Below are 26578 nucleotides of genomic sequence, written 5' to 3' on the forward strand. Positions count from 1 at the left end.
TGCTCGAACTGATGAGTGATACTGAGGACCAGGACGGAGCGGCGGTGCAGCAGCCTCCACGTGCGCCAGCAGCACCTCAAGGTTTGCTGCCTCCAGTGCAGCTGGCACAGCAGCTTCCAGGTGGTCAGGCAGGCCTTCAGGGTCCTCTACTTCCAGCACAGCCTGTGGCAGCACCTGTTCAGCAGATTTCCCCCCCGTTATGGCTCAGGTACGTGCACAGGCGGCTCTGCAGCCCATCCCGGAGTTTGAGGTACCGGGCCCACCTTCCAGTTTGGGGCCCAGATGGAGGAGGTGGGTGGACCGCCTGGACATGTACTTTCGGGCTGCCCATGTGGTAGATGATGATACCCGGCTGGCAACTATGCTGTACTCGGCAGGTCCATCTGTCCAAGAGACTTTTGAATCGCTTCCGCCAGGGGATGGATCCTATGATCAGGCGACGGCCGCTCTGCAGGCCTACTTTCTGCCTCTCGCCAATGCGGATTATGAACGTTTTGTCATGCTCTCTGCCAAACAGAAAGACGATGAGATTCTGGACACTTTCTATGGGCGCCTAAGGCGTCTCTCGCTGGCCTGTACTTGGGGTGATGCTGAGGACATGATCAGGACGATGCTGATCCAGGCTTGTTCATCAGGCAAATTAAGGCGCCAGGTGTTCAGGGAGCCTGGAATTACGCTTCAGCGCATCCTTGAACTGGGGAGGTGCCATGAGGTGTCTGAGGCGAGGGCGCTAGAATGGAGGCCGGGTCACGCCCCATCAAGACCGAAGAGGTATGTGCGATGCGACAAGGTGGCAGGGGCACCCGAAGACCTGGCAGCAGTCCCCAGGATTGAGCCGGGAGGGTAGGAGAAATCTGCCAAAAATGTGGGTATGACCTGCCCCACCCTGCTGAATGCCCTGTGGCTGGAAAGACCTGTGGATGGTGTGGGCTACCGGATCATTTCTCGAGGGTATGCAAAGCAGCAATGCCGGTATTGGTACCGAGGGGCCCGGGGCGGTCCAGTCTCAATCGCCAGGGTCGACCTTCCAACATCGCTCAGGTCGATCAGACTGATGAGGATGCCCAGGTGGAGGAAGAGGAAGGAGGAGGAAGAGAACATCTTCTTTGTCTCGAGTGTGGGGATCCTGAAAAGTAAGAACAAGACAGCCAAGGTGCGTGGTCGAGGTCAACCGATCTCCAGTCCCTGTGGACACTAGGGCGTCGGTGAATGTAATGGCCCGTGGACACTATGATGCCATGGACCAGCCCCCCCAAGCTGGCTGCTCCCAGGGCCCGCTTCTTTGCCTTCGGTGGTGTTGACCCCATCCCTCTGGACGGTGTGTTCGTGGCAAAAGTAGAACATGAGGGCTCCACAATCACAGCACGATTCTACGTGACACCGGTGAGCACCAATACGTTAAGTTGTGCTGCAGCAGAGGCTCTTGGCATCATCAACTTTGCATACTCTGTCTATTTAGGGGACATTAATGACTTGCTCGAGAAGTATGCCGCACTGTTCAGGGGGATCGGGTAGATGGCCGGTGACCCAGTGAGGTTACACATTGATGAGTCGGTGCAGCCCATTGCCCTGAAACATCGAAGGGTACCGTTCCACCTCCATGAACTTGTCGACAAGGAGCTGGACAATTTGGTCAATCTTGACATTATAGAAAAGGTTGAGGGCCCGACGCCCTGGGTGTCCCCGATAGTGGTGGCACGGAAGCCTAACAACCCGATGCTGTTAGAATTTGCGTCAACATGAGGCTCCCGAACAAGGCCATTAAGAAAGAGAGAGACACCTCACCCAGACTATCGATGACATCATTGCAGAGGTACAGGGCGCTTGTTTCTTTTCGAAACTGGACCTCCGAGCGGGCCATCACCAGGTTGTCCTCCACCCCGAGTCGAGGTACATTACCACCTTCACGACACACTGAGGGCTATACCACTATAAGAGACTGAGTTTTGGTGTGTCCTCGGCGGCGGAGGTGTTCCAGAACATTATTCGGGGCGCCCTGGCTGATCTTCAGGGCATTTTGAACATAAGCGACGACATCCTGGTGTTTGCAAGAACGGAGGTAGACCATCTGAGGCGGTTGGCGAAGACGCTCGGAAGACTACAATCCTTGGGACTCACCCTCCACAAAGAGAAGTGTGAATTTCTCCGACCATCGATAGAATTCTTTGGTTTTGTATTCAAAGAGGGGGGTGTCTCCTGATCCCCAGAAGGTGTAGGACATAAAGAAGGCGCAGCCTCCGGAGCCCGTGTCTGAGGTGCGAAGTTTCCTAGGCATGGTTACATACTGTGGACAATTCATTAAAAATCTGGCCTCCAGATCGGAACCGCTCAGGGCACGGACCAGGAAGGATGTCATCTGGAACTGGGGCACGCTAGAACAGGCGGCTTTTGATGACATAAAGGGTGCCCTGGCAGCTGAAGACAGCATGTCGATTTTCGATCCAGCGTTACCATCAGAGATCATCGTCGACGCCAGCCCATTCGGCCTAGGCGCTGTGCTAACACAGATTGACAATGGTGGGGGCGTCCGCCCGGTGGCATATGCCAGCAAGGCCCTGTCCGATGCGGAGCAGCAATACTCGCAGATCGAGCGTGAAGCGCTGGCAGTACTGTGGGGATGCCGGCACTTCCGGCTCTACGTCCTTGGATGCCCAGTGACGGTGGTGACAGACCACAAGCCGTTGCTTCCCATCGTAGCAGGGTCATCATCCAAGCCACCGGCACGCATTGAGAGGTGGATGCTCGCCCTTTTGGAGTATGGAGTCACCTTGGTATACCGGCCAGGGGCGAACAACGCTGCAGACTATCTCTCCAGACACCCTGGGGCGTCCGCAGGTGAAGTCCAGGACGTCTGTGCAGAAGAAGCAGAAGAGCACGTCCGGGTGGTGGTGGAGGCAGCCATGCCGAATGCCATGCCTCTCCAGGAGCTGGAGGCAGCTGCAGCGCAAGACGAGTGCTTCCAAATCCTAAGACACTCGATGCAACAGGGCTCCTGGAAGTCGGTGCTGGAGGCTCTGGCGGGGCACACCCAGGAGGCCAGGACCGGACTTGAGCAACTGTGGAAAGTCCGGGAGGAATTATCGTTCTCAACATCTGGCCTTCTGCTCTGCGGCGAACGGATTGTGGTGCCCCAATCGAAGGTGGACAAGGTGATCGCCTTGGCTCACCGTGGTCATCAGGGTGCCGCCAAGACCAAGGCATGCCTACGGCTGAAGGTGTGGTTCCCTGAGCTGGAACGCAAAGTGGATTACTTCGTGGCGGCCTGTGTTTGGTGCCAGGCGGCATCTCCCCTGCAGCGGGAACCTGCCATAGAGACAATGCCTGGGGGGACACGCCCTTGGAAAATTGTTCATGCAGACTTTGGGTCCACCACCATGGGCACCCACTTCCTAGTTCTGGTCCAAGAGTACTCTAGGTACCCCAAGGTGGAGTTTGTGGACTCTGTGGCGTTTGAGCACGTTGTGGTGGCCGTGGAAAAGGTGTTTGCGGCCCATGGTTTCCCATGCACGCTGATGGAGCTATGGGTGGTGCACAGGAAGATCATGCCCCTCTGGCCCCGGGCCAATGGCGAAGCAGAACGGCTCATGAGGACTCTAAATAAGACCTTTAGAATTACTCAGGGGCAGGGGCAGTCACTCCAGAGAGCCCTGTACCAGTTTGAGGGTGTACCGCACCACGCCACATGCATCCACTGGAGTGGCCCCGGCTGAGGCATTTTTCAAGCAGTGTCCTCTGGGTTTGCTACCGGAGGTAGGAGAGAAAGAACCGGGGGTGATGAATGACCAACTGGTCGAGATGGACCGGCGGCTGAGGATCGAGCAAAAGAACGTTCGGAGAGGGCTTCGCCCGCAGCGGCTTGAGCCTGGCGATGAGGTCCTCATTCGAAATAGGCATCCCCATGGAAAGCTCTCCCTACCGTATGAGCCGGAACCGCTGGATGTCGTCGCAGTCCGGGGATCCATGGTGACTGCATCGGACGGACGGTCTGCGGTAACTCGCAATGTGAGTTTTCTTCGAGAAACTGCGGGATCCAAGAACTGATCCACCTCCTGATCCAGACCCAGGAGAGATCCCTGAGGACGAAGGGGAAACACCCTGTCTGCCTGAGTCCCCGGCCCGGGGCATGCCCATGGACAGATCACCCGTGCCGGAGGTGAGCAGGAGGTACCGCCAGAGGGCTGGGCGAGGGAAACCTGCTCACCTCAGGGATTACGTGTTGGGTCACCTGGCTGCTTGTCCTAATGATGAGCTCTGTTAAGTAAGGGGACTCGGGTGGATGTCAATGAAGGGGTGTTTTGAACATGGGGTTTCGTGGAATGTTAAGTATTCATTTTGGTTTGCAGTGTCTAGTACTAGTATTGTTCTCCCGGAAAAAGGAGGAGTGTGGCGCTGTCTGATGACTGGGCGCACACGCGGCGGCATGACGTTGCACGCTACCGCGTGCAACATAAATAAACTGGGCGTTCCCGGCCTCGCCAGAACGACTGGGAAGCCCGAACCGAGAGGACGTCTCCGACTGAGTCCTTCAGGGTCAGGGGACTTACGGAAGGCGCTGGGGTCCCAACCAACCCCCAACAGACCTCATCCAGAACAGAACTGCGAGACTTGTCCTTGGCCTCAAGCCCAGGGATCGTATCTCTCTAGGAATGAAATCTCTGCACTGGCTCCCAGTGGCTGCGAGGATCAAGTTCAAAACCCTCTGCTTTGTCCACAAGGCCTTCTGGGGTCTGGGGCCACAATACCTTCAACTCTCTTCCTAAATATCTTCCTTCTCAAGCTCTTCGCTCATCCGCCTTCAACTCCCTCAGGGTCAGTCGCTTCTCCAAGCAACGAGTTGGCGGTAGATCTCTCTTCGGCAGGGGCCTCACTTTGGAAAGGCCTTACTGCCTCCCTGAAATGAGGAGCACCATCTCTGGTTCCGGAAGCACCTCAAAACCTTCCTCTTTGCTTTTGCTTTCTCTCCCCCTCGTCCCCCGCTGAATTCCTGACTGATATTGCACTGGTTACCTGGCCACCCTTTCTGATCTTGGGCCCACGCCCCGCCAGTTGCACACCTGCACTGCCTCCCTGGCAACCCCTGCAACTGGGGACTGTTTTCTGTATCCCTACAGTCCCCCTACCAGCACCTCAGTCTGCACTTACCTTGCACTTGCCACCATCTAGCCGTTTTTTATTATCTTATTCTACTATCCCATGTACTGCACTTTCCCCTCTCCCTTCCCCCACGCACTTTTTCCCTTTCCCCCTTCCCATGCACGATCTGAACGACACCTGGCCTAGTATGATTGTTGCCCGTCTTCCCTTTGTTCCCCCTCCCTTGCCTCGTCGCGCCTTGAAACACTTGTGTATAGGCGCGTTATAAATGCCACATCATATCATAATGCTGCAAACTGCATCAACATCCCATTGGGTATTGTGTCAAGACTAAGGCAGTCCTGCACTTTGAGTTTATAGAGAACTTGGAATCATCAGCTGGCTTGAACTGTAAAGGTGGAGGCCTTACAGCAGTGATCCCCCCCCCAACATGCATCTCAGGAGCAACATGTTGCGCGCAGCAACTTAAGATGTTGCTCGCTAGTTGCTTTGGACCACTGTATGTAGGCCAAAGAAGAGGAGGTGCTACAGTGATGTGACAACAAAGGCAATGTATCCTGGCCCAGGCAAATTATGGAAATCTAGCCAAGCAGCCTGCCCTGGCACATGGACAAGACTTTACTTGGGGGAATTGGGAGGGTCTGGTGGACTGAAACAGACAACAGGTTTTTGCACTATCACAATGGGTAGTCCGGTGGGTCGGAATTGAGTCTAGAGCATGACGTGAACCATGAGGCTACAGATTAGGCAGGCTTCATGAAGACAACATTCAAAATCAGAAGCAATATTAAAGCCCTACTACACCCACACTGTCTGTGCAATGTTTATTGACATAATGAGGTGGCAATTGAGGGCAAAACCTGGGACCCAAAACGAATGCAGCCTTGCACGCCTGAGAATGCATCTACTGCTTTACTTTAATACATTTGTATTGCACAGCAATGAACCCTTGGGCATGATGGCGCGGACAAGACTGACGAGTAACATGTAGGAGTCAACAACCGGGGATGTCATGAGCTACAACTCGCGTTTTAGTCGAATAGCCAGGTTTTTGGCTTTCTTTTGAAGACATCAAGTTCCGTTTCCAACCTTAGGTCCAGAGGTAGGCAGTTGCAGGTAGTGGTTGCTGCTATAGCAAAGGTTCCCATTTCAGTTTTCCTGGACTTGCTTTTCGGAATTATTAGCATTTTAGTCTCCTGTGACCCGTGGGGTACTCTTGGGCAGGATCAATTCATTAAGGTAGTGGGGCATGATGCCCTGAAGGCTCTTAAAAGTCATGAGGCGATAATGATACATGTAGCCAATGTAGAGCTCTTCTGGCTGGTGTGGCATGGTCCCGTCTAGTAAGGCCTGTGACCACCCTCACTGCTCCGTTTTGAATAACTTGCAGTCTATTAATTTCAGTTTTGCTGATACCGGTCAACAGACTGCAACAGTAGTCCATTTTGGCTCCTAGTATGGCTCTCGCCAATGTCACAGATCTAAGGCGTGCAAAAAGTTTTAGGTAATAAGCCGCACTAGATACCACACTTCCCACATGTGCTTTCATGGAGAGGTGTTGGTCAAGAATCACCCCTAGTGACTTAATTCTTGAGGGTGCCTATTTTAACTTCACCAAGCTGGAATTTACTGTACCTGGGGTCAAGCTTGGAGATCCGGCTAGGGGATCCCACAATCTTAAGCTCTGTTTTTGCTCCGTTTAAAAGCTAGTCCATTTTGCACCATCCAGTTTGATACAGGTGTAGGCTTTGTTCATCCGCTCTTCGTCTCGGGTATGTTCTCCTGTCAGGGGGATGATACATTGCGCATCATCTGCAAAATTGGAGAACCAGATGTTTTCATGCACCAGCATGGAGAAGGGGACAGTTAAAATGTAAAAACAGGGCAAGAGGCTTGCTCCATGCGGGACTCCATACTCACTCGGAATTGTGTCCACTTCAGCTATGTCTGAACAAACAACTAACCTGGTTCTTGAGAAAAGAAGCTACCCACTGCGAGGCTTTGGGGATAATGTGGCCACTTGCTGCTATAACAGCATTAAAAAACTGTCTACTGATGAACATGCATTCCCTGGGCTAGGCTGCCTCTGCAACAACCCACAAACTCTGCACCACTGGAGCAAGGGGCACTGGTTGGAGTAGGTGCTTAATTTATTCAACAACCACGGTAACAAACTTGGCCTCCCATTCTGCACTCCTGTAAGGAGTCATAGGGCTAGGGCTGTTAACAGAAGTTTGCCAAATGCATAATGGGAAATGGCATGTATGCCCAACTGTCCATAATTCCAGCATTCCAATTGCCTTTTTTTTGGTAAAGGCAAGGCAACCGCAAGTAGGTGGAATGCATGCCCAACTTGCCACCATTAAATAATTTACATACGCCTTATTTGAACAGGCAAAGTTTGTGGTTGATTAAATCACTCCTAGCCGTCAGAAATTCTACACTCATTGCAATGGCCTACTGCAACAATTGTATAATTTGATACTTTGTCCATCTAGCATTTGGATAACGGGCAAAAAAGCAAAATGCATGCCAAATTGGGCACCATTTAAGAAATTGCGTAACTTCATCACAATCCAATGAATTTCCTATTCATGTTTTATTGAAATGCCAATACATTCCTCTAGATATCACCGAGTACATGGGGTCCAATTATCCGATTGCGCCAATCTGTGGCCAATTTTACTGGCCTTATGTGCTTAAAAATAAATAATTTCCAACGTTTCTCACATATTTGAGGAATAACCGTAAAACTCCATTAAATGTTCTAAATGATGCAGGTTTTGACCAGTGTTGTCTTCTGTTCTTTGTAAACACGGACTTCATCTCAAATTAAGTTAAAATCTGCCTGGATTAGATGGACCAGTGCAGTCTGCTCGAAATTAACAGACAAATCACATTTTGCTGCCTTAGAACCATTTATTTTTTACTGCAAATGCGGGGAGGTGGGAACCCCCACACCTACACCCTGACCCCCTTTCTATATACTAAACCATATCCCAACCCAACATGTATAATTTTTGTGGCTACAAAAAAAAAAAAAAAGACAAATTGCTAAATGGGATTCAACCATTTTGAAAGTCGTACAAAGCGGGGAATACCGACTAGTTAACTCGTAATTGATGGTCAGTAACATTCTATTCTTAAGTCAATGTATACAATAATGTTACCACCACCTGAAAGATAATATATTCTGTTAAAGTGCCAATGTTGCTCACAATTTCATTTGATGAGCAAATGTTGCTCAAAGGGTGCAAGTGCCCAGTTTCGCTGCTCAGCCAAGAACACCTTGTGAAAGGGGCTGAATGAATCCCAATGGACATTTAAACATTTCCCATTTCATTTCCCCGAAAGCTGGTTTGCTGTGAAGAATTGTTTTGTAGTATTAAGCATCTGGCTGTTAGTTTTGCCTTTGGCAGGCTTCAGTACTGAAACGAGTCTCTGGCTCCAGTGTGTCTGGAAGGGCAGGAAGTGAGGGAGGGTCCTGAATCGTCCCTGTCCTTTGTATGAACACGGACGTCATTTAACCAAAATGCCAGGGGTAGCGGATGTGACATCACACGACCCTTGACCACTGATGACAGAGGGAGTGATGTCATTTGATACCACCGTTAGGTGACATCACGGAAAGTGATGTAACAAGACCTTTCACCCTGTGACAAAACAGGAAGTGGCATCACATAGCATTGTTCCCAAGTACACTGCGAACTATAATGTGATGTCTGTTTGAGTGACAGCTAGGCTTTGCATGAATGGGAGAAACCTGTTTAAAAGGCGAGGGTTTTGGCACTCAAGACATGAAGACAGTCGACCACTGGGAAGGACAACCCAACGTAGAAACCGTCGCTTGATGCATCCTCCTGGACCATTGAACTGCCCGGTGAAGCCCTGCTGAAACTTTTACTGATCGACAAGAGAAGCTCTGGAAGGGACGACTTTTGTTAGTGGGACCAACTAACCCAGAGAAAAACTCCACTGGACCATCTTGCCCGACTGGCTGTACTGCTTTGCTGCTGCAGGAACAGAGTGCCAGGGGTCGAGAAATCCATAGTCTAGTGCAACGTCTGTGATCCGGCCAGAAGCTCCACGAGTCTCCCCAGGACCCTCCAGAAGCAGGACGACGAGAGCTCAAGTCCCCTCACCAGAGTGCAGGAGTGAAGGAGCCCAACCGGTATCCAAAATCCGCGGTTGTGCTATTTAACGGATGCTGAAACCGCAAAGTGCCACTGACCCGAAAAGAGCCCGTAGCTGCCGCCGACCGTCCGAATTGCTGCCACAGGAGTCCCCAGACATCCTCCTCTTGTCTCCATGACTGCGACCCAGGAACACAGGACCTGCATCTCTGCAACCAGACATAAGCCAGCTGGACCACTTCTTTTAACCAAAGGTACTGTTCTGACTGGGGGTACTTACCTCAGTGTCTGTAGCTTGCTCTTCTCAGTGGAGACTTGCAGTAGCTACTTTGCTAGAGTTGATTTCAGCTCAACCCTTCACAAGGGTTACAGTGACCCTACAGTGATTTCTCAACAAACTCTCTAACTTAGTAAATGTTTTGCACAATCTGCCTCAGCTCCATTGACTTTGCTCCAGTTGACTTTGGCTGTACTGGCTCCCTGCAGACTCTTCTAATCAATTTAACGTTGGTAGTACTGTATAGGTGATAGATTGGTTTTTAACAAATATTGCTGGGAAAGGTTGTCATCTAGACTTCATTGGAAGATTTAAATTGCTCACATGCTTGAAGAAACGGTTTACCTTTGCCTTCCCTTAACCTTTCTGAAAGCCTCAGAATCTACCAAGTGTCCTAGTGATATATAAATGTAATTACTGTCCTAGTTAGTGTAATCACCTCAGCGTGTAGAAAGTGTGTAAGAAGCATCTCTAACGAGCATCTACAAACTTTGGGTTGATTGTGTGGAAATATTTAAAGTGTATTTGATTGTTGCATACATTGCCCTTTTTAAAGAATGCTTATTTAAAAAGACTGTTTAATAATAATTTTAACTAAAAGCTTGAGTGTAAAGTAAGTGTTACTTGGCTACTTGTATTTGTGGATTTCTTTGCTACAGCTCACATTTACCCCTCTTGAGATAAGCCTGGCTGTCAGCCACTACCAATATGTGTAGTACAGACCTATACCAATAGTTGGGTTACCCAATACCAAGAGGACAAGGTTTGTGTAATCTCCCACAGGGAGACTAAATCAATTCTTGCCTAACAGGGCTGTGCTGAAAGAAAAAGCATATCAGTATGCATATAAGCATACCCCAAAAAAAAATCACCAGTAGCCCTCTTTCCATCTGCCTGCAGAGGTCAGGAGACCCAAAAAAAGCATCTGTGATCAATCTAGGAACAGCTCCTGCGACCTCTGACAGTTACTGCCGGGTTACTTGATATACAAGTTCAGTAATGGGGACTAACATTTACTGACGCCCGATGTCCCGATCGGTCGGGACTTGTAATGTCCCGTTGGCACCAAAATGTCAGGCACCTGTAAAGTGTTACCCCGGCGGCAACCCACCGGTAGCACTGGCGGGTTACTGCCGGACTCATAATGAGGCCCATTGTTGAAGTCAGTGGTTATCTGGCATAACAATGCTTCTGCTGCTCTGCGAACACTGGCCTTCATGACTAACAGATTCAGCTTCAGTGAATCGCACACAAAAAAAAAAAAAAAAAAAAAAAAAATCCTAACTAGTAATGGCACACAGACAAAGATCAGAATTCGTGTCCCTCCAGTTGCTGGTAAATTTGGCAGCCTTCAGAGTAGGTGTGTTATAAATCTCCCACATCCTAATTGGGTCAATTAGTAGTGAGGTTATTACATTTAAAGGTAATTTCACCTTACATGGTCATTACCATCTGTTATCTAAGATACTAGCTGCATCGTTCAATTTGCAACTTCTTTCAATACACGGGTTACGATCCTATGGCCATGTATGGGCCTACACATTCTGGTAACTGACAAACATGTTGTGGCTCTAGTAGAAACTGTATATGTAAACATGGTGTTGTCTAATGCTCTATTTGAAAATGCATTTTGCTGTTGCCACACCTGTAACAAATCACAACATACATGAGACAAGGAACCTTCATGGGGCTCCACAGCAATGTATATATATGTGAACATCTCCCCTTGGTGCCAGATTCATCTGCAGCAGGTGGTCCTCTATCTTCTATGGAAATAAGTGCTTTGGAGAAAACTCAACTCCTGGAAACAGATACAGCAACCTCAAGTCCTTCAGTGAATCACAAATAAAATCCTAAAAAGCAAAATAGTTTCCACATCAATGCCAGACAGACATATCAGAATTAGTGTCCATCCAGTTGCTAGTGAATTTGGCCAGGTAATGTACAGCCATGGGTGCCAAGTTCGCCCCATCATATGCCAATTTATACATGGGCATTACGAGCTTGAGCACACATGGCGGCACCCATCATTTACGGAAGATAACATCACTTTTTGGGCAAGGTACATAGATGATATCATATTCATTTGGAACAGCAATAAAAGAAAAATTGGATCAGTACCTGCACCATCTCAATACCAATACCTACAAACTCACTCTGACAATGCAATGCAGCAAAACAAGAATTAACTTTCTGGACATTGATCTATATATTCACAAGAGGATTTTGACCACCCTCTTTGTCAAACCCAAAGCAGTCAATAGTACCCTACACGCAACCAGCAATCATCCATCACATGTCATCAACAATATTTCATTTGGAGAGATGTTATGCATCAAAAGGAACTGTTCCACCTACAAAGAATTCGAAAAACATGTACAAAATACCAAAAGCAATTTTGTTAACAGAGGATATAGCAAAAAACTAGTAAATAGAAGCTACAACAAAACCTCAACAAGACCAATAACGCAATTGCTATAGGACAAACCGGCATCCCAAGCCCATCTTCACTTTCCCAAGACCAGGTTCATCACTACGTACAACCACACAATCAAAAAAATAGTCAAAAAATTGGAGTATTCTACAGACAGATCAAGATCTACAAGACACAATGGATGAGCATCCAACAATCACTTTCAGGAAAGTCCCAAGCTTAAAAGACAAACCAAGTCCGTCTTACTACCAAGCACCACCTAACACATCAATCACAACAACATCAACTTGACTACAGGCACCACTCAAAGGCAACTATAAATGTTGAAACTGCCAAATATGCAACTACTCGGAGAATGGAAAGAAACTGGTCTAACTACTCACAGGAAAAACCAGAGAAATTGAGCAACTCCTAAATTGCAATAGCACATTTGTAATTTGGGCCATCAAATGACACTGCACCAAAATTTACATTGGAAGCACAACTAGGAAACTCAAAACTCGAATTGGAGAACATCTCAGAGCAATAAAAAACAAAGAGCAATAAAAAACAAAGATATCCAATCTCCTATAGCAATTAATTGCATCAATCACCACGAGGTAGCAGACCTTAACGATCTAACATTCTTTGGCCTTGAGAAAGTGAAACCACCACCTAGAGGAGGCAATCCTGAACGCCTGCTCCGTCAAAGAGAAGCAAAATGGATATGTAATATGGACACATGCCATATAGGTCTGAATTCAGACCGGGAACTTTAATTTTCTATAAATCTTCTCTCCATTTCACCGCAATTTATAAAGCAGAGCTGACATCACTATGATCATACAGGTAAATATCTGCCTCTCACCCAATTGATCATAATACGACACCAATTGCAGTTTTCTCAGTCCCAGCTTAATGACTATTCAGGGAGAAAATACAAAATACTATAACACAACTAGACAATTTAGCTCGTATTTTTTCACAACAGTATATAAAAATACCAGTAAATATCCCACACATTACAAGATGCAATGCAAAGTCTAAAAGAAATTCTTCTAAAAAAGGTAACCGAAATAAATTTAGGGAAAGCCTTAAAAATTGTTAAGATTACAGCATAAATTTACCCCATACCAAAATGGAGGCCGCCAAACACACTCCTAAACAATATAGAAATCTAACCCGATCCAAAATGGCGGACGCAACCAAGGCACGCCAACGAGGCATCACGTGACCAACGCGATGACATCATAACAGACGCGATCACGGGTAAGGAAGTAAATAAACAAAGCATTCGTAATCCAACGCGAGTCCCACCGCAGACTGCGTATGAGCGGCGACGGAAACAAGACCAAGCAAGTAAGTCAAACGATGGAGCCCTTTAGACTAGCAACCGTTCTTTTCCTCTTACAAATCTAAAATATTTAAGTTGAATCCTATACTGCGATTAGTTACCATCGCCAAGCAAATGTCTTTTGATAGTAAAATAATCATGCTCTCGAGACATGTGACAGCTGAAACTTGAACTCACCATAAAGCCAATTACTGATGGAATTTATCCTTTCTTTATAGAGCCACAACCGTCTGTTGAAACTTTGCCAGAAAAGCAGTGAATTTCAGTATACATCTTGAAGTGTACCATAGACTACGAGTAAGTACTCCTGTAACCATACAAACTGCGAACAGCAATGTGCTATGTATACGTCCACATTTTTGTAAAACCCAGTGCTTATCTTAATGTACCATATGCATATCTTTTCTATTAGGAATTGCAAGGAATAACATCCTCTTCTTAAAAACAATCAGAAAAAAGAGCTAAACTAACAGGGAAACAAACCCTTCCCTGAGGAACTGCCCCAAAGGGACGGGGAAAAACGTGTCGGGACCTAAGGGACAAACGGTTTTACCACAAAACCGGGACATAAAACAAACATAGTTTACCATAAACCTTACCAACAACAGAAGTGCCAGTGAGGCAACTGGAATTTAAAGAAATTTGTATAATTTAACTTGGTTGACCCTCAACCTAATCAACAACACAGCTCCAGTGAGGAAACTGGGGCCAACGAAACTGCAATTCAAGAGCATACAATACAAAAATCACAATCTTAAATTGGAACAATAGTTCCAGTGATGTAACTGCGACTATCGAGCAAACTAAACTAGCTTGGAACAAAGTACTAGTATATCAACAATATAAGTCTCCGTGACGCAACTGCGACTACCCAGTACAAAGGTCATACATAATAAAAAACCAAGCAAGAACTCGCCTTCAAACAACATCTGAATAAAGCAGGACTTAAATAACACTCGGGTGAAACTAACAAAATAACAATAAAACATGCTGAATTAAATCATAATGTGGAAATTGAGTCTTCCTTATCTTTCCAGTGGTATTGGCGCCAACCAGGGCTAAAACCCTATTAGTAACTAATTATCATCCTGACCAGTCATAGGATATATCCGAGGAGGCAGCAAACCACATACTCTAAACACAAGAAAATTGGGAACAGTGCCAAGCTGATGAAGAGTGGGAAATAATTTTTTGCTAGGTTATGTACATCTGTTTCAAACGTGAACATGTTTTCCAGTAGTTCACACAGCTCGCTGGGCTGGGAGCTTCACAATACACTTGCTGCATGTGGTTAGCTCTGGAATTAGCAACAAAAAAAAAAGAGAATCGCTTAAGTTGAGTGCGTTTGAACTGCAGTTTAATAGGATGTACCCAAGCAAGAGAGTGCCCTACTGGTGGCTCGGATATGTGGGTTAGAGCCTCTCGGAACTTTAATAGTCCAGGATCACCCAAGGCCTAACCCAATAAATGACCAGCTTTAGGGATATCGCACTAGAAACCAGCATCAACCCACACTCCAAAAGCAGTGGGCTGGTCAGAAATCTCCTTGGAAGTCTAAAGAGCAACTTCAAAAACTTAGGGCCAGCTTTTGACAGTCGTTATGGTCCCATAACTCTGCACCATATAGGGATGCAGAAGTAGGTTTGTATTTTGTAAAATTCAATTGCTGGTGCTACTGCGCTTTCCATGCTCCACGAAGAATTTCCTTAGGCCACCAATATTTTTCCCCGGATAATGTGCAGCGCAACAGCTAGTGTATAAGAACCACACGCCATGGTTATAAAACAAATTGACCCGTTACCATTTAGTACCATTGACCTCAAGGAACCAGTCGCAAGGTTTTAATATCTTGGGCCATATCACCATAACCTTGGTCTTTTTTTTATTTAGAGTCAGTCACATTCGATTGCATGCATCAACTAAACACTCCAGACTGTGTTTAATCCCATTGGTGATGTTACCAACAGAACGGGAGCATCTGAAGAATAGCACAGACAATATGTCGGCACCCAACCTCAGGGAGTCAAATATCTCTGCTCGAGATTTAGTCAATTCTAGGATTAGCTCATTGATGTGCATACAAAATAGGAGCAGGGCAAGGACACAGCCTTGTTGCATGCCCCCGTTGACTGAATGATTCAGTGGTCTCTCCGCCAAGTCCCCATCGCATGACAGCTGTGTTGTCAGTATGGAGTTGGTGAATTACAGCTAATAATGAATCAGGCACCCCCAACCCCACTCTCCAGGACCTGCCAAAGTTGATTTCTGGGGACACAATTGAACGCAGTCTTCAAATCGACGAAGACTGCGTAAAATCTAATTTTTCTTAAAATTCTGTACTGTTGCAAGATGGGGGACAAACAAAAGCATTGATCCACAGTTACTGGTCCCCTGTTGAAATCCCACCTGGAGACGGTTAGTGAGGCTGGTCGAATTTGCCAAGTCCTGTGGATTACCTTTGTAAATAAACCTTAACTTACTGCAGCCATCAAGCAATGACATTGTCTTATAGTTGCCAGGGTTCTCCCGTCCAACCTTTGTAAATTGGCACCATTTCTGCTTTGTGCCATTAATCTGGCACCTTATTTAACTTAAATGCTGCCATAAATTCTTCCACAAAATGTGTCCAGGTGAGGGGCTCTTCCTTCAATATATCTATTGACACACTACCTGGACCTGGGCCTTCTGGACCTTATAGCTACATATGGCATTATATTCTTCTTTGAGGGTAATGGGTGGGGTGGGGGGTAGTTTGCTTCTAGAAAAGTGGCAATTCACCGAAGCTCGTCCCACAACCCCTCCAACTACCTAAGAGGTTCAAACTCCATATTGAAAACTAGGATACGTTTGTTGGGCTGTCAACAATCTACAGTGATCAGCCCTTGCATTAACAATGTCGCCATTGGGTTATCACCATTCAAATCCAACTTTCCACTAAAACAATTTCATACACCTGCAAATACCCCTAGCTACCCAATTACTGTACTGTCTCTCCACACAGTGCTACCCCATATAATGCATTCACTCCTGCTGCTGCTCCTACACATCTCTCCCTACACGATCTCCAATTACACAACTTCCTCCTTCCCCAATACCATTATAAAACTCATAACTCGAAACTCACTACTGCATCCCTCTTCCAACTCCTTCCAACAAATGCTGACAATCTAACCATACCTCCTCTAACACCTATCCATCTCATCTCGTCCTCCCAGACTTCACTGCGCTACTCTTCCTTACCTCATCAACTGAACATTTCACTCTGGAATGCTCAATCTGTATGCAACAAAACTTCCTTCATCACCGACTACTTCCAGCTCTCCTCCCCTAGACCTTCTTGCTATAACTGAAACCTGTATTTCTCCATCTGACACAAACACTCTTGGCAAGTGATGGCCTTGCACAACTCAAATATCCTCCATTCACTCTCGACTGGCAGAGGTGGAGGTGGACAATTACTCTTCACGCCTCAATGCCTCACAAATCCTCAATGGCATGTCCCCTCCTAGCTCTTTTGAATTTACCATCTCTATTTCTCTGCCTCACTCAATTCACATCTCCATATATCACCCTCCTGGTCCCACTGGACCATTCATAGATGATCTTGGGCAACTCGGATTCTTTTTCCAACAAGCATCACCTCATTCTCTTAGGTGACTTTAACCTTCCCTCTCAGAAATCTGAACGTCAGTATTTTCTTAGGGACCACGCTCTCCACTCCATCCATAACCTACATACCCACACATGGGGAAACTTTGGATCCCTTATTTAACTCCACCTCTCTCTCAGCCACTAATACTACCGTCACCATCCATATCGGATTACTCCATTGTTTCCACCACCATCGTGGGCATCAATTCTTGGGTTTTAAAGTGCACCTCTTAACATTTTCCAACACTATGAGAGGAAAATATAATTGCTTGGGTTATATTTTGTGTTTTTTTAAACGAAAATGCCTAGTCACCCATTGCACTTCATTCCGTTATGCAAAGCCAATTAAGAAATGTGCATAAGTCACGGATAAGCTAATTCCTGGTGACATCACTCCCCATTTGACATGTATGGAGTCTCTCCCCCCTCCCCCATTTTATTTTTACGACTTGCCCTTTCTACCAACACTACCTTCTCTAGCTCTTCCATCATCACTGCCTTCTCCAGCTTTCAATTCCTACTGTACAACTCATTCTCCTCTCACTACCCACCGCTTACTTTCACCCCCAAGTCTCAGCACCCCCTCAGCGACAGGTCACCCCATTCATACGCTCTCTCCGCACAGACATGCACCAGCTGCTCCACAAATTGAGGTGTTCCCACTGCCACGAGGACCTGCAACTCTACCTCTCGGCCCTTTTCGCTGTCTTAAGTCCACTCTTGCTAAAGCAGGAATTCTACCTAACCCTCACTGACCAACTCCAATCATCCTTGCTGGCTACAGGGCACCCCAAACTCACTCCTCCCATGTCGGACCAATACCAATCACAGCTAATGTAGATTCAGCATTATTGGCCATCCGGTAGCTCTTTAACCAATTATTTCCACTAGCTGAACAATTAATAAAGTGCAATTGCAGGATTAGATTAATTGTTTGCACTCAGGGAAACATTCCCTTTGCTCACTGCAACTATTAGGATGAGATGTACAATAAAGGTTGACACATCGGCCAGTTTTTTAGGAGCCGCCCATCCCACAACATTCTTCATACATTGTGTGCGGGCCTTCATCAGGACATAAGGACACATTTTACATGATGGAGTCAGAGTATTCCCCCGTCAGGCATCCAGAACGACTTAATTCTTAATTTCATAACACTTGGGGCATAGCTCAACCGCATCTCATCAGTGCCTATTACTGCACATTATCCAGCAGATCTCACAAACCATACATTTGTTGCCTAGATGGTTTAATGTTTGAATCTATCGCGGCTTTATTTTCATTTGTTTTGCAAATCGCTCCCTTCAGCATCATGCAGCACAGAAGGTCAATCACGTACGGTATAAAGCCCAAGAGCTAGAAACCTCAGCATCTATGAATCTTCCCACACCTTCTCTACTTTCATCGCAAAACCTGGAACAGTAGTTCTCTGCAACCTCCTAAACATTAGGAAAATCAGGCACCCCTTCTGCTCAACGCCTGCCAAGCATCTCTTGACTTCTCTAAACGGAACTACTGCGCCCGCATCCTCTTTGATTACCCCAACTATGCCTATGTCCTGTCGACAAAAATCATTAACTTCGCTACCAAGACTCAGTACCATCACCAGGCTGGATCGCGGATGATGCAAAACAGGGCCAGACTTCAATTTCTCCTCCTGGTTCACAAATCTATCCATGGTAAAACACCACCAGATCTATCCTCCATCGAACTCTACAAACCTTCTCATAATCTCCGCTTTGCCTCTACTACCGTTGTGGCTCCTCGTCCTCCCTGTTGCTTCCTCTCGCTTACGCACCTTTTCTTGCTCCACTTGCATGGAATTCTCTTTGCCGGGACATTCGAGAAACGGTCCATGCGGATTTGTTCAAAACCAAACTAAAAGCCTACTTCCTCGCCTCCAATTTGCCTCTCAACCTAACTCATCTGCCATTTCCCCTCACCTCTAACCTGTCCCTCACTTCCTCTGATTCCACTCTGGCACTTCATCCATCGTGGTCAGATCACGAGCACAGCTGGCCTACTACCTGCAAGTAAAAATGTCCAATGTCCTTCATCTATGTAGGTCTACTTATGTATTTTCGCCGGTGACTGTTCCATCTACTCCCCTCCACAGCCTGGTCAGAAGGTCTCTCAAGCTCACTCCATTGTAGGAATCTCACTGCTTCTCGTCAAATCCAATTTCTTATCTATTGAATGTTCTTTTCTGATCGAGAGTATTGCTCCTCCTGTATAAAAATATCAGAGGCCTTTTCATACCTCGTCCCCAAATTATGGCATGCTCTCCCACTTACCTTCCACCTGATGGACTGCCATTTTTATTTTCATCAAAAGCTGAATACTTTATGCTCCAAATTGCCCACATAAGTCACCAGTGCCTTCTTTCTGCTACTGTTCCACTTTGCAACACAAAATGTTGCAATTTGTTGCTCTATAAAGTTACACATACATAGTGAAGCAAATGTGAGCTTTATAGGCAAATACAGAAATATGCTGTTTGTACCCAAGACTGCATTTGGATTTAGCCATTAAAAAAATTAGCAACCCTCGCTCTTGTTAAAGCAGGAACTAAAAGGACTGTTTTATGGCTACAATGGCATCCAGTATCCATAAAATCAGAGACCAACCACTGACTAAGCGATCAGGTGACAGAAGCATGAAACATCTTCTCTGAACTTCATAGGAGCGTCCAGCCCGGGCCAGAACAGTGAAGGGCGAAGACAAGCCCCTCCGTCTATGAGCCTTTGCCCTCTACCTGCTGCACCTTTGAATACCTCTGGCTTGGCAATTACGGCGATGTCCCTCCAGACTGTGGTACTAGCCTATAATGTATTAATTCCTGGCTGCTCCTACGCCTCTCCCTTCACTTTCTCCAATCACGTGACAAAGTCCTTTCCTAACCCCATCATAAAACTCGTATCTCGAAACTCCCACTACTCCACCTCTCTTGCACCACCTACTTCTAATGAACAAAGCCAACATGCAAACCACACCTCCCCCCAACACTGATCCACCTCACCTTTTTTCCTCCAGGACTCAACTTTTCTACTCCAACGCATACAGACATTGCACACTGGAACGCTCAGTCTGTATGCAACAAAACCTCCTTTATCACAAACTACTTTCATACCTGGTCTCCTCCACTAGATCTTGCCGTCACTGAAACCTGGATTTCTGCATCTGCCACTGCCACTATGGCAGCCCTACACAACAGCAAATTAGCAAATTATCCTTCATTCACACTCGTCTAACTGGCAGAGTTGGCAGCGCTAACACTTCTTTTCCTGCCTAATCGCCTCACAAATCTCCAACGCCATATCCTCTCCTACCTCTTGAATTCACCATCTCTACTATTGCTCCACCTCACTTGGTTCACATCTCCATTATCGCGCTCTTTGTCCCACTGGACCATTCTTTGATTAACTTGGGCAACACCTTGATCCTCTTTCCACTAACCATTACCTCATTCTCTTAGGCGACTTCAACTTTCCCTCTCCAATCACTTCAGTTTTTTCTTGGTGACCATGTTCTCCACTCTAGCCATAACCTACCAACCCACAATGGGGTTAATTCTTTGGATCTCCTATTCATCTCCTCCCATCTTTCATCCACTAATACGGTCACACCATCCCTATTCAATCAATTAATTAATTTCCACCACCATTTCCTTTCCTCCCTCCAACCTTTCCTCACCACTTGCCTAACCTATTACTAAAAGGAAAGTTAAAACATCTGCCATTCCTCCCTTTCTCTTACAGGTCTCTCCTCCTCCACATGTTGCCTCTTCCACCATCACTGCCTTTGCCAGCATCCAATCCCTACTGCAAGGCCTATTCTCCTCTTACTTCCCCCCACTGCTAACTTTCACCCCCAAGTCGAAGCATCCTCCACTATGGGTCACCCATTCATGCGTTGTCTCCACACAAAAATACCTCAGCTGCTGCACACATGGAGGTGTACCCACTCAAATGAGTAACTCTACCTCTGTGTCCTGAACTCTAAAGTCCTCTCTTGATAGAGCAAAAGGGGAATTCTACCTCGCACTCATCGACACCAACAATCCTCGCCAGCTATAGGTCACTCTAAACTCACACCTCCTAAACCTATGACTATCAACTCCACTCACAGCCAATGTCCTAGCTGAATACTTTGATGCACAATAACATTCGAGATTCTCTCCCAACCTTCCACTCTCCTTCCAACATTGTACACTCCAACTACTCTACCCATTTCTACTGATGAAGGTTAACCCCTCATGCTCCATCAGCTAGTCAAGCCTTGCCCCTTTAGTAGCATCTCACCTCACTGAACTCTTCAACCTGCCCTTCGACTGCTTGCTTCCGCTCCATTTTCAAAATTGCCATGGTCCTCTCTCCTAAAAAAGCAAGGGCCCGACACAAACCTTCAGCGAACATTCGCTCTGTCTCTCCTTCGGCACTGCTCTAAAGCGCTGGAAAGGGTTGTGTTCAACAGTCTTCTCCATTTCTTAGACATCCACAACCTTCGAGACACCCTAAAGGCATATTTCACGCTCCACGAAAACATTCATGAAGGTCTCCAACTTAATCGCCTCTGCCAAGCACTCCAACCTATCCATCCCAATTCTCCTTGTCCTACCAACTGCCTTTGACACGGACAATCATGCTGATCTCCTTAATACTTTTTCCTTGGGAGTCATGATGGGGACCTTGCCGGCATTGTTCCCATCTATCATCTTGCCAATTCTCTGTCTCCTGGAACAACACCCCCCCTCAACTCACTCCAACTGTTGGTGTTCCATAAGGCTCAGTCTTGGGTCCTCTCCACAACTCTATTCTTTGGGCGCAAATCTCCACCTTTGGGTTCCGATACCAACTCTTTTGCAGACATTTGCCAAATCTGATCTTTTCCTGAGCTTTCCTCTGATCCAAGTCAAAATTTCAAATGGTCTCTGTACCATTAAATATTGGATGGCTTTGCAATTTGATGGTAAACTCTTCCAAAACAGATGCTCTTCTTTAATGCCAAATACTAATTTCTCTTGCCCTCACCCCCACCCTCTCCATCACCATTCCTGTCTTTCAAGTTCCCACTCAACATTCTCCCCTACTCTTCAGCTAGAAACCTTGGTGTCATCTAGGACTCCTTTTCACAACAGAAAGAGGTGAAGGGATGTGTAAAGAACAAGCATACCCTTCAGTAAAGGGATCAACCCATAATACTTTACAACACAAACCTTGTGGTTATAATTGCTACCTTGCTGGGAAGGTTTCTATTCCAGTGCTCTTATTGTTAGCAGCATTAGCAAGAACCTTTACTGACAAACCAAGGTCTTTATACAAAAATATATACATTTTATTTTCAATTTTATCCAAATACTAAAAAAATCCAAAAAAAATCACTTATTGTGTTGTAGTGTCTAACAGATCTTCTAAAAATCAAACAGAAGAGGAAACACAAACGCTGCGGTAGATGCAACACTTTACCCCCTCAATAATTCAACATGTTAGTTTAGTTGATTATGCAAAGAAAGTGTTTTGTGCTGTGCTGATGTTCACACGGGGCCACTTTCCTAAACTCACTTAACAATCACGCATCATGCCCAACATGTTTCTTTCCGATCTTAAGGTCTTGTGTTGAGTACGCAGAAATTCTTCAGGGGCTAACATATGAGGTTAGTGAAGCATGCAACACAATTCAAAAATTACACAACTAAGAAGACAGAAAACCAAAGAAACTCCGTTTCTATTTTGCAACAATCATTTATAACATCCTTCTTGATGTTATAGTAACTTTCTTAGTCCATGGGTTATCATTACCCTTCAGTCTAAGTACCCGGAAGAATAAGATCTCCTCCGTTTTGATGCCGTACACAGTGATAATATCTTGTTATCAAGTCTTCGGGGTTGTGTAGAGGAGTTGGGTCAGAGAACGGGTCGTCTCAACATTAACAGCCAAGTTGCCGCAACACTAAATTCGGTAGCCAAGCGAGTGCTTGTGCTTCACGCACGTCCTAGTTCATTCTTCTTTGCCACGAGTTTCATGAGCAGGCGATAAACCCTTGCCGTCTCCCTTAATGTAGCTTCCCGGATAACAGCACGAGCCGACCGACAATAGTGCTCATGTGCCCTGTAATCATCCGCGAGGCGGGTTGATGCCTGTAGCGTTCCCGTATCCGCCCACTGTGTTGCACCTGCAATCTCTCTGGCACCAACCTTTTCCTGAGAGGCTCCATTCCTGACTTTCAAGTTCCCACTCAACATTCTCCCCTTCTCTTCAGCTAGAAACCTTGGTGTCATCTAGGACTCTTCTTACATCTCATTTATCTCCAAAACGGCAAGGTCAGCTCACCTTAACCTCCTAAATATTAGGAGAATCAGGCATCTCATTCCTTTCAACACTGCCAATCATCTCTTAACCACTCTTGTATTCCCTGAACTGGACTATTGCACCAGCATTCACTTTGGTGTCCCAAACTACACTGTCCTCATGACAAGCTCGTTAACTTTGCTACCAGGCTTCTGAACTCCCTCACTTCACACCTACTTCCTCTCATGGTCACCAGGCTTGAGGGCAGACAATGCAAAACAAGATTTAAATTTGTTCTCCTAGTTCACAAATCTGTCCACAGTAAGGCACCACTGTATCCATCCTCCTCCATCCAACTCTACAGGAGTTCTCATAGTCTCCACTCTGCCTCTTCGCCACCCTTATGGGAAATCACCCTGTGCTTCCTCCCACTTCTGCGGTTTCCCTCTTCTCGCTCCACTTGCATGGGATTCTCTTCACCCGGACATCCAAGCAAGAGTCCACATCAATTTATTTCAAAGCCAAGTTGAAAGACTACCTCCCCACCTCAGAAGTATCCTTTTTACCTACCCCTGATCTGACTTTGAGCTAAGATTTTACCCATCACCTCTAAACTGCCTCTGTCCCGCATTTTTTGCCTCCACTCTCACTTCCATGATGGTCACATGCCCAACATAGCCGTCTGTACCACCTAGCAGCACTTTGTGTCCTTAATCCATGCAAGTGTACCATGTATTGTCCCCAGTGACTGATTCATTTACCCCCTCCCACAACCTGGTCAGAATGTCACTCCAATTGATCCCATTGTAAGTAGGTCACTGCTTCCCATCAAATCGGATAACTTTATCTACTGAACGCTCTTTCGCATTCAAAAAAGCATTGTTCTTCCCTGCATATAAAGATGCATAAATGCTAAAAGAAAGCAGTTATTCAGGATGACTTCCTAACACAATCCACTAAAAAGCTCAATGGCATAAAGCACATGCTGCTGTTGAGATCCGTGTTCAACCTGAAGGTCATAGGGTGAAATCTTGGAAGAGCTTTTATTAGATAAGGGGAATGCTACTGAAATGGATAATGGATCAGTATTTGAGCAATTTAACAATAAAAGTCGAGGGTTTCACAGAATTCCACAAAGTATTTAAATGTTTAAATGAATATCCCCATAGATTACCTTGCTCCTGGCTTGCATTCTTTTCACTGAAAGAGTATGCATCCTGCGTAACTTCCATCTCAGAATCTTCCTCCTTTGATGTACGTCTAGAGGTTTTCCTACAATACAGACAGCACGATTAAGCACATCTCGAACACATTTAGTACAGCGACAGAAACTGCAGCTTACCTTACACTGCCCTGACTTGTCAATTCTTGGCTAGCAGCAGTACCATTTATTCCATCTTCATCAACTTTTTTCTTCTTTCCTTTCTCCAAAACCTGCAGATCCAATATTAAAATGCATCAGGTTTCATCACATTGTGATCTTTACAAAAGAATTGTAACTTTTCAAACAAGCTACCTTTTGAAAATAGGCAAACTGAACGAGCTCCAGTGCAACCTCAGCATCCTCACTGTCAATCGTCTTGCTCATTCTAAGTTTAGCATGAGCGGTGGACAATCGGATCATTGTTTCCAGTGCCCTTGCTGTAACTGGCATGGTCTAAACAAATGAAATACATTAGCATAATTGAGGGAGAAATCATGAAAAAGGGAGCAAAATAGAAACCTTACACATGGAGTACTTTTTGCAACAGTTTCTGAAATTCAGCATGTCCATGCCATGCATGGACAAAACTAGCACCTCACACTTCTATGCAAAAGAGTGGCCTGCTCAAATTTAACAAAAAGCACAATACATTGCGTGTTGCACTAAATTATGCAAACAATTTTCACCATTACCCAAACTGACCAATTATTAGAAAGCAGTAAAAACAGACATGGTGCAGGTGGGTAGAATGTACAAAAACCGGTACCTGTACACACAATTTGAATAGGTGGGCCAGTGGTGTCTCCTAGGGTTTATTTCAATCCAGTTACCTTTCTATCTCTGTAGAGATCTGCCCTTGTACCGAGAAGGGATTTTTGAAGCAGATTTGTTTCAAACTCCAGTAATACTAGGGAACTGATATTTTCTAGAATCTTAGAATAACTAATGTGCCGTTCCTTTTAAGAATTGTGGACAAAGTTGCCACTCTACAGCTGCAAGAACATCTGGATGAGGCTAATGTTTACATCCCAGACAGTCTGTTTTAGATCAAACCATGGTACAAAGTGCGTTATTGGGTCTCCAGGCGCAGATGTTGAACATTGTAGATAGGAGCAGTATGGGGGTACTGATGCTGCTTTTAATTATTTGGCAGCTTTTGCCCTCATAGATCATTAAAAAACTCCTAGCCACGCTAACTTCGGTGGGGCAATGCTCAGCAACTCATTGAATGGATTGAATCATTTCTTGCAATAGGCTGTTGAGGGCATGTTGGGGGAAGGCCTCTTCAGCTCATGACTTAAGTCGGTAAAGCCATATGTTACGAGTAAGATTTGCAAAACCCTGGTGCGGGCCACCATTCTACCTTGATTGGATTATTGTAATGCCATCCTTTGTGGGGCTAGTAAGAACTGCATAAGGAAATTATAAACTGCAAAATTATGCAATGCGTATCATTAAAAATATTCCTAAAAAGGTATATCACGGCAGCAAGAAGAGACCTCCATTGGTTTCCAGTTGAGACCAGGATTTGGTTTAAAATGTATTGACACAAATGTTTTCATAGAACCTCCCCTATATACTTCAAAGAAAGTATTACTGCAACTGCAAGGGAGTTTGACTAGCTCCGTGGACACCTATTGGCTAATATGCCCCAAGGTGAAAAGAACTAGAGGGAAGGGACGGTCATTCCCTGTTCAGGCAACACATGCATGGAACGGATTGCCAGTGGATCTTTGGAGAGACAATTTTTGCATTTTGCAAACGCTTGAAGACATTACTGTTCAATTAACACAGACTCTTTAAAGCACTGCTGAATTGTCCGTTTAATGTGGTTACTGGTTGTGTGTGCTCCCCGATGCCTGTGGACTGCAGCGCGTTATAAGAATATAACAAAATCAAAAATTAAGTTCTCGTCAAGTGCCACTCTTTAAAAATGGCTATTAACCCTGGGCACCTTCAGCAAATCTCAACCCTTTTCCCTGCTTCACCAGGGGTGGAATGGCCTATTGGCAACACTGGAGATTTCCCGGTAGGCCACTGCACCTGGGCTTCGTGTGGCATTCCGAATGTTCTCATAGGAAAAGGCTTGCTGAAATTGTGAAATATGGGGCCACTTTGAAAATTATTTCCAGGGCCTCTTGGCTCCCAGTGCACCCCTGTGCTA

General features: G+C 45.9%; 1 protein-coding gene across 1 annotated transcript in view; it reads right to left on the reverse strand.

Annotated features, from left to right (window-relative positions):
- Positions 1–26578, reverse strand: part of LOC138497475 (maternal DNA replication licensing factor mcm3-like) — a 345395-nt gene that overhangs the window by 84406 nt on the left and 234411 nt on the right. The window contains exons 13-15 of the mRNA XM_069620977.1: positions 24727–24867; positions 24553–24644; positions 24385–24482 (exon numbers count right to left, since the gene is read on the reverse strand). Of these exons, the coding sequence (XP_069477078.1) occupies positions 24385–24482; positions 24553–24644; positions 24727–24867 (331 nt within the window). The remainder of the gene's footprint in view (positions 1–24384; positions 24483–24552; positions 24645–24726; positions 24868–26578) is intronic.

Source organism: Ambystoma mexicanum, chromosome 5q (assembly GCF_040938575.1).
Source record: "Ambystoma mexicanum isolate Mex_15411 chromosome 5q, UKY_AmexF1_1, whole genome shotgun sequence".
NCBI classification, from domain to species: Eukaryota; Metazoa; Chordata; class Amphibia; order Caudata; family Ambystomatidae; genus Ambystoma; species Ambystoma mexicanum.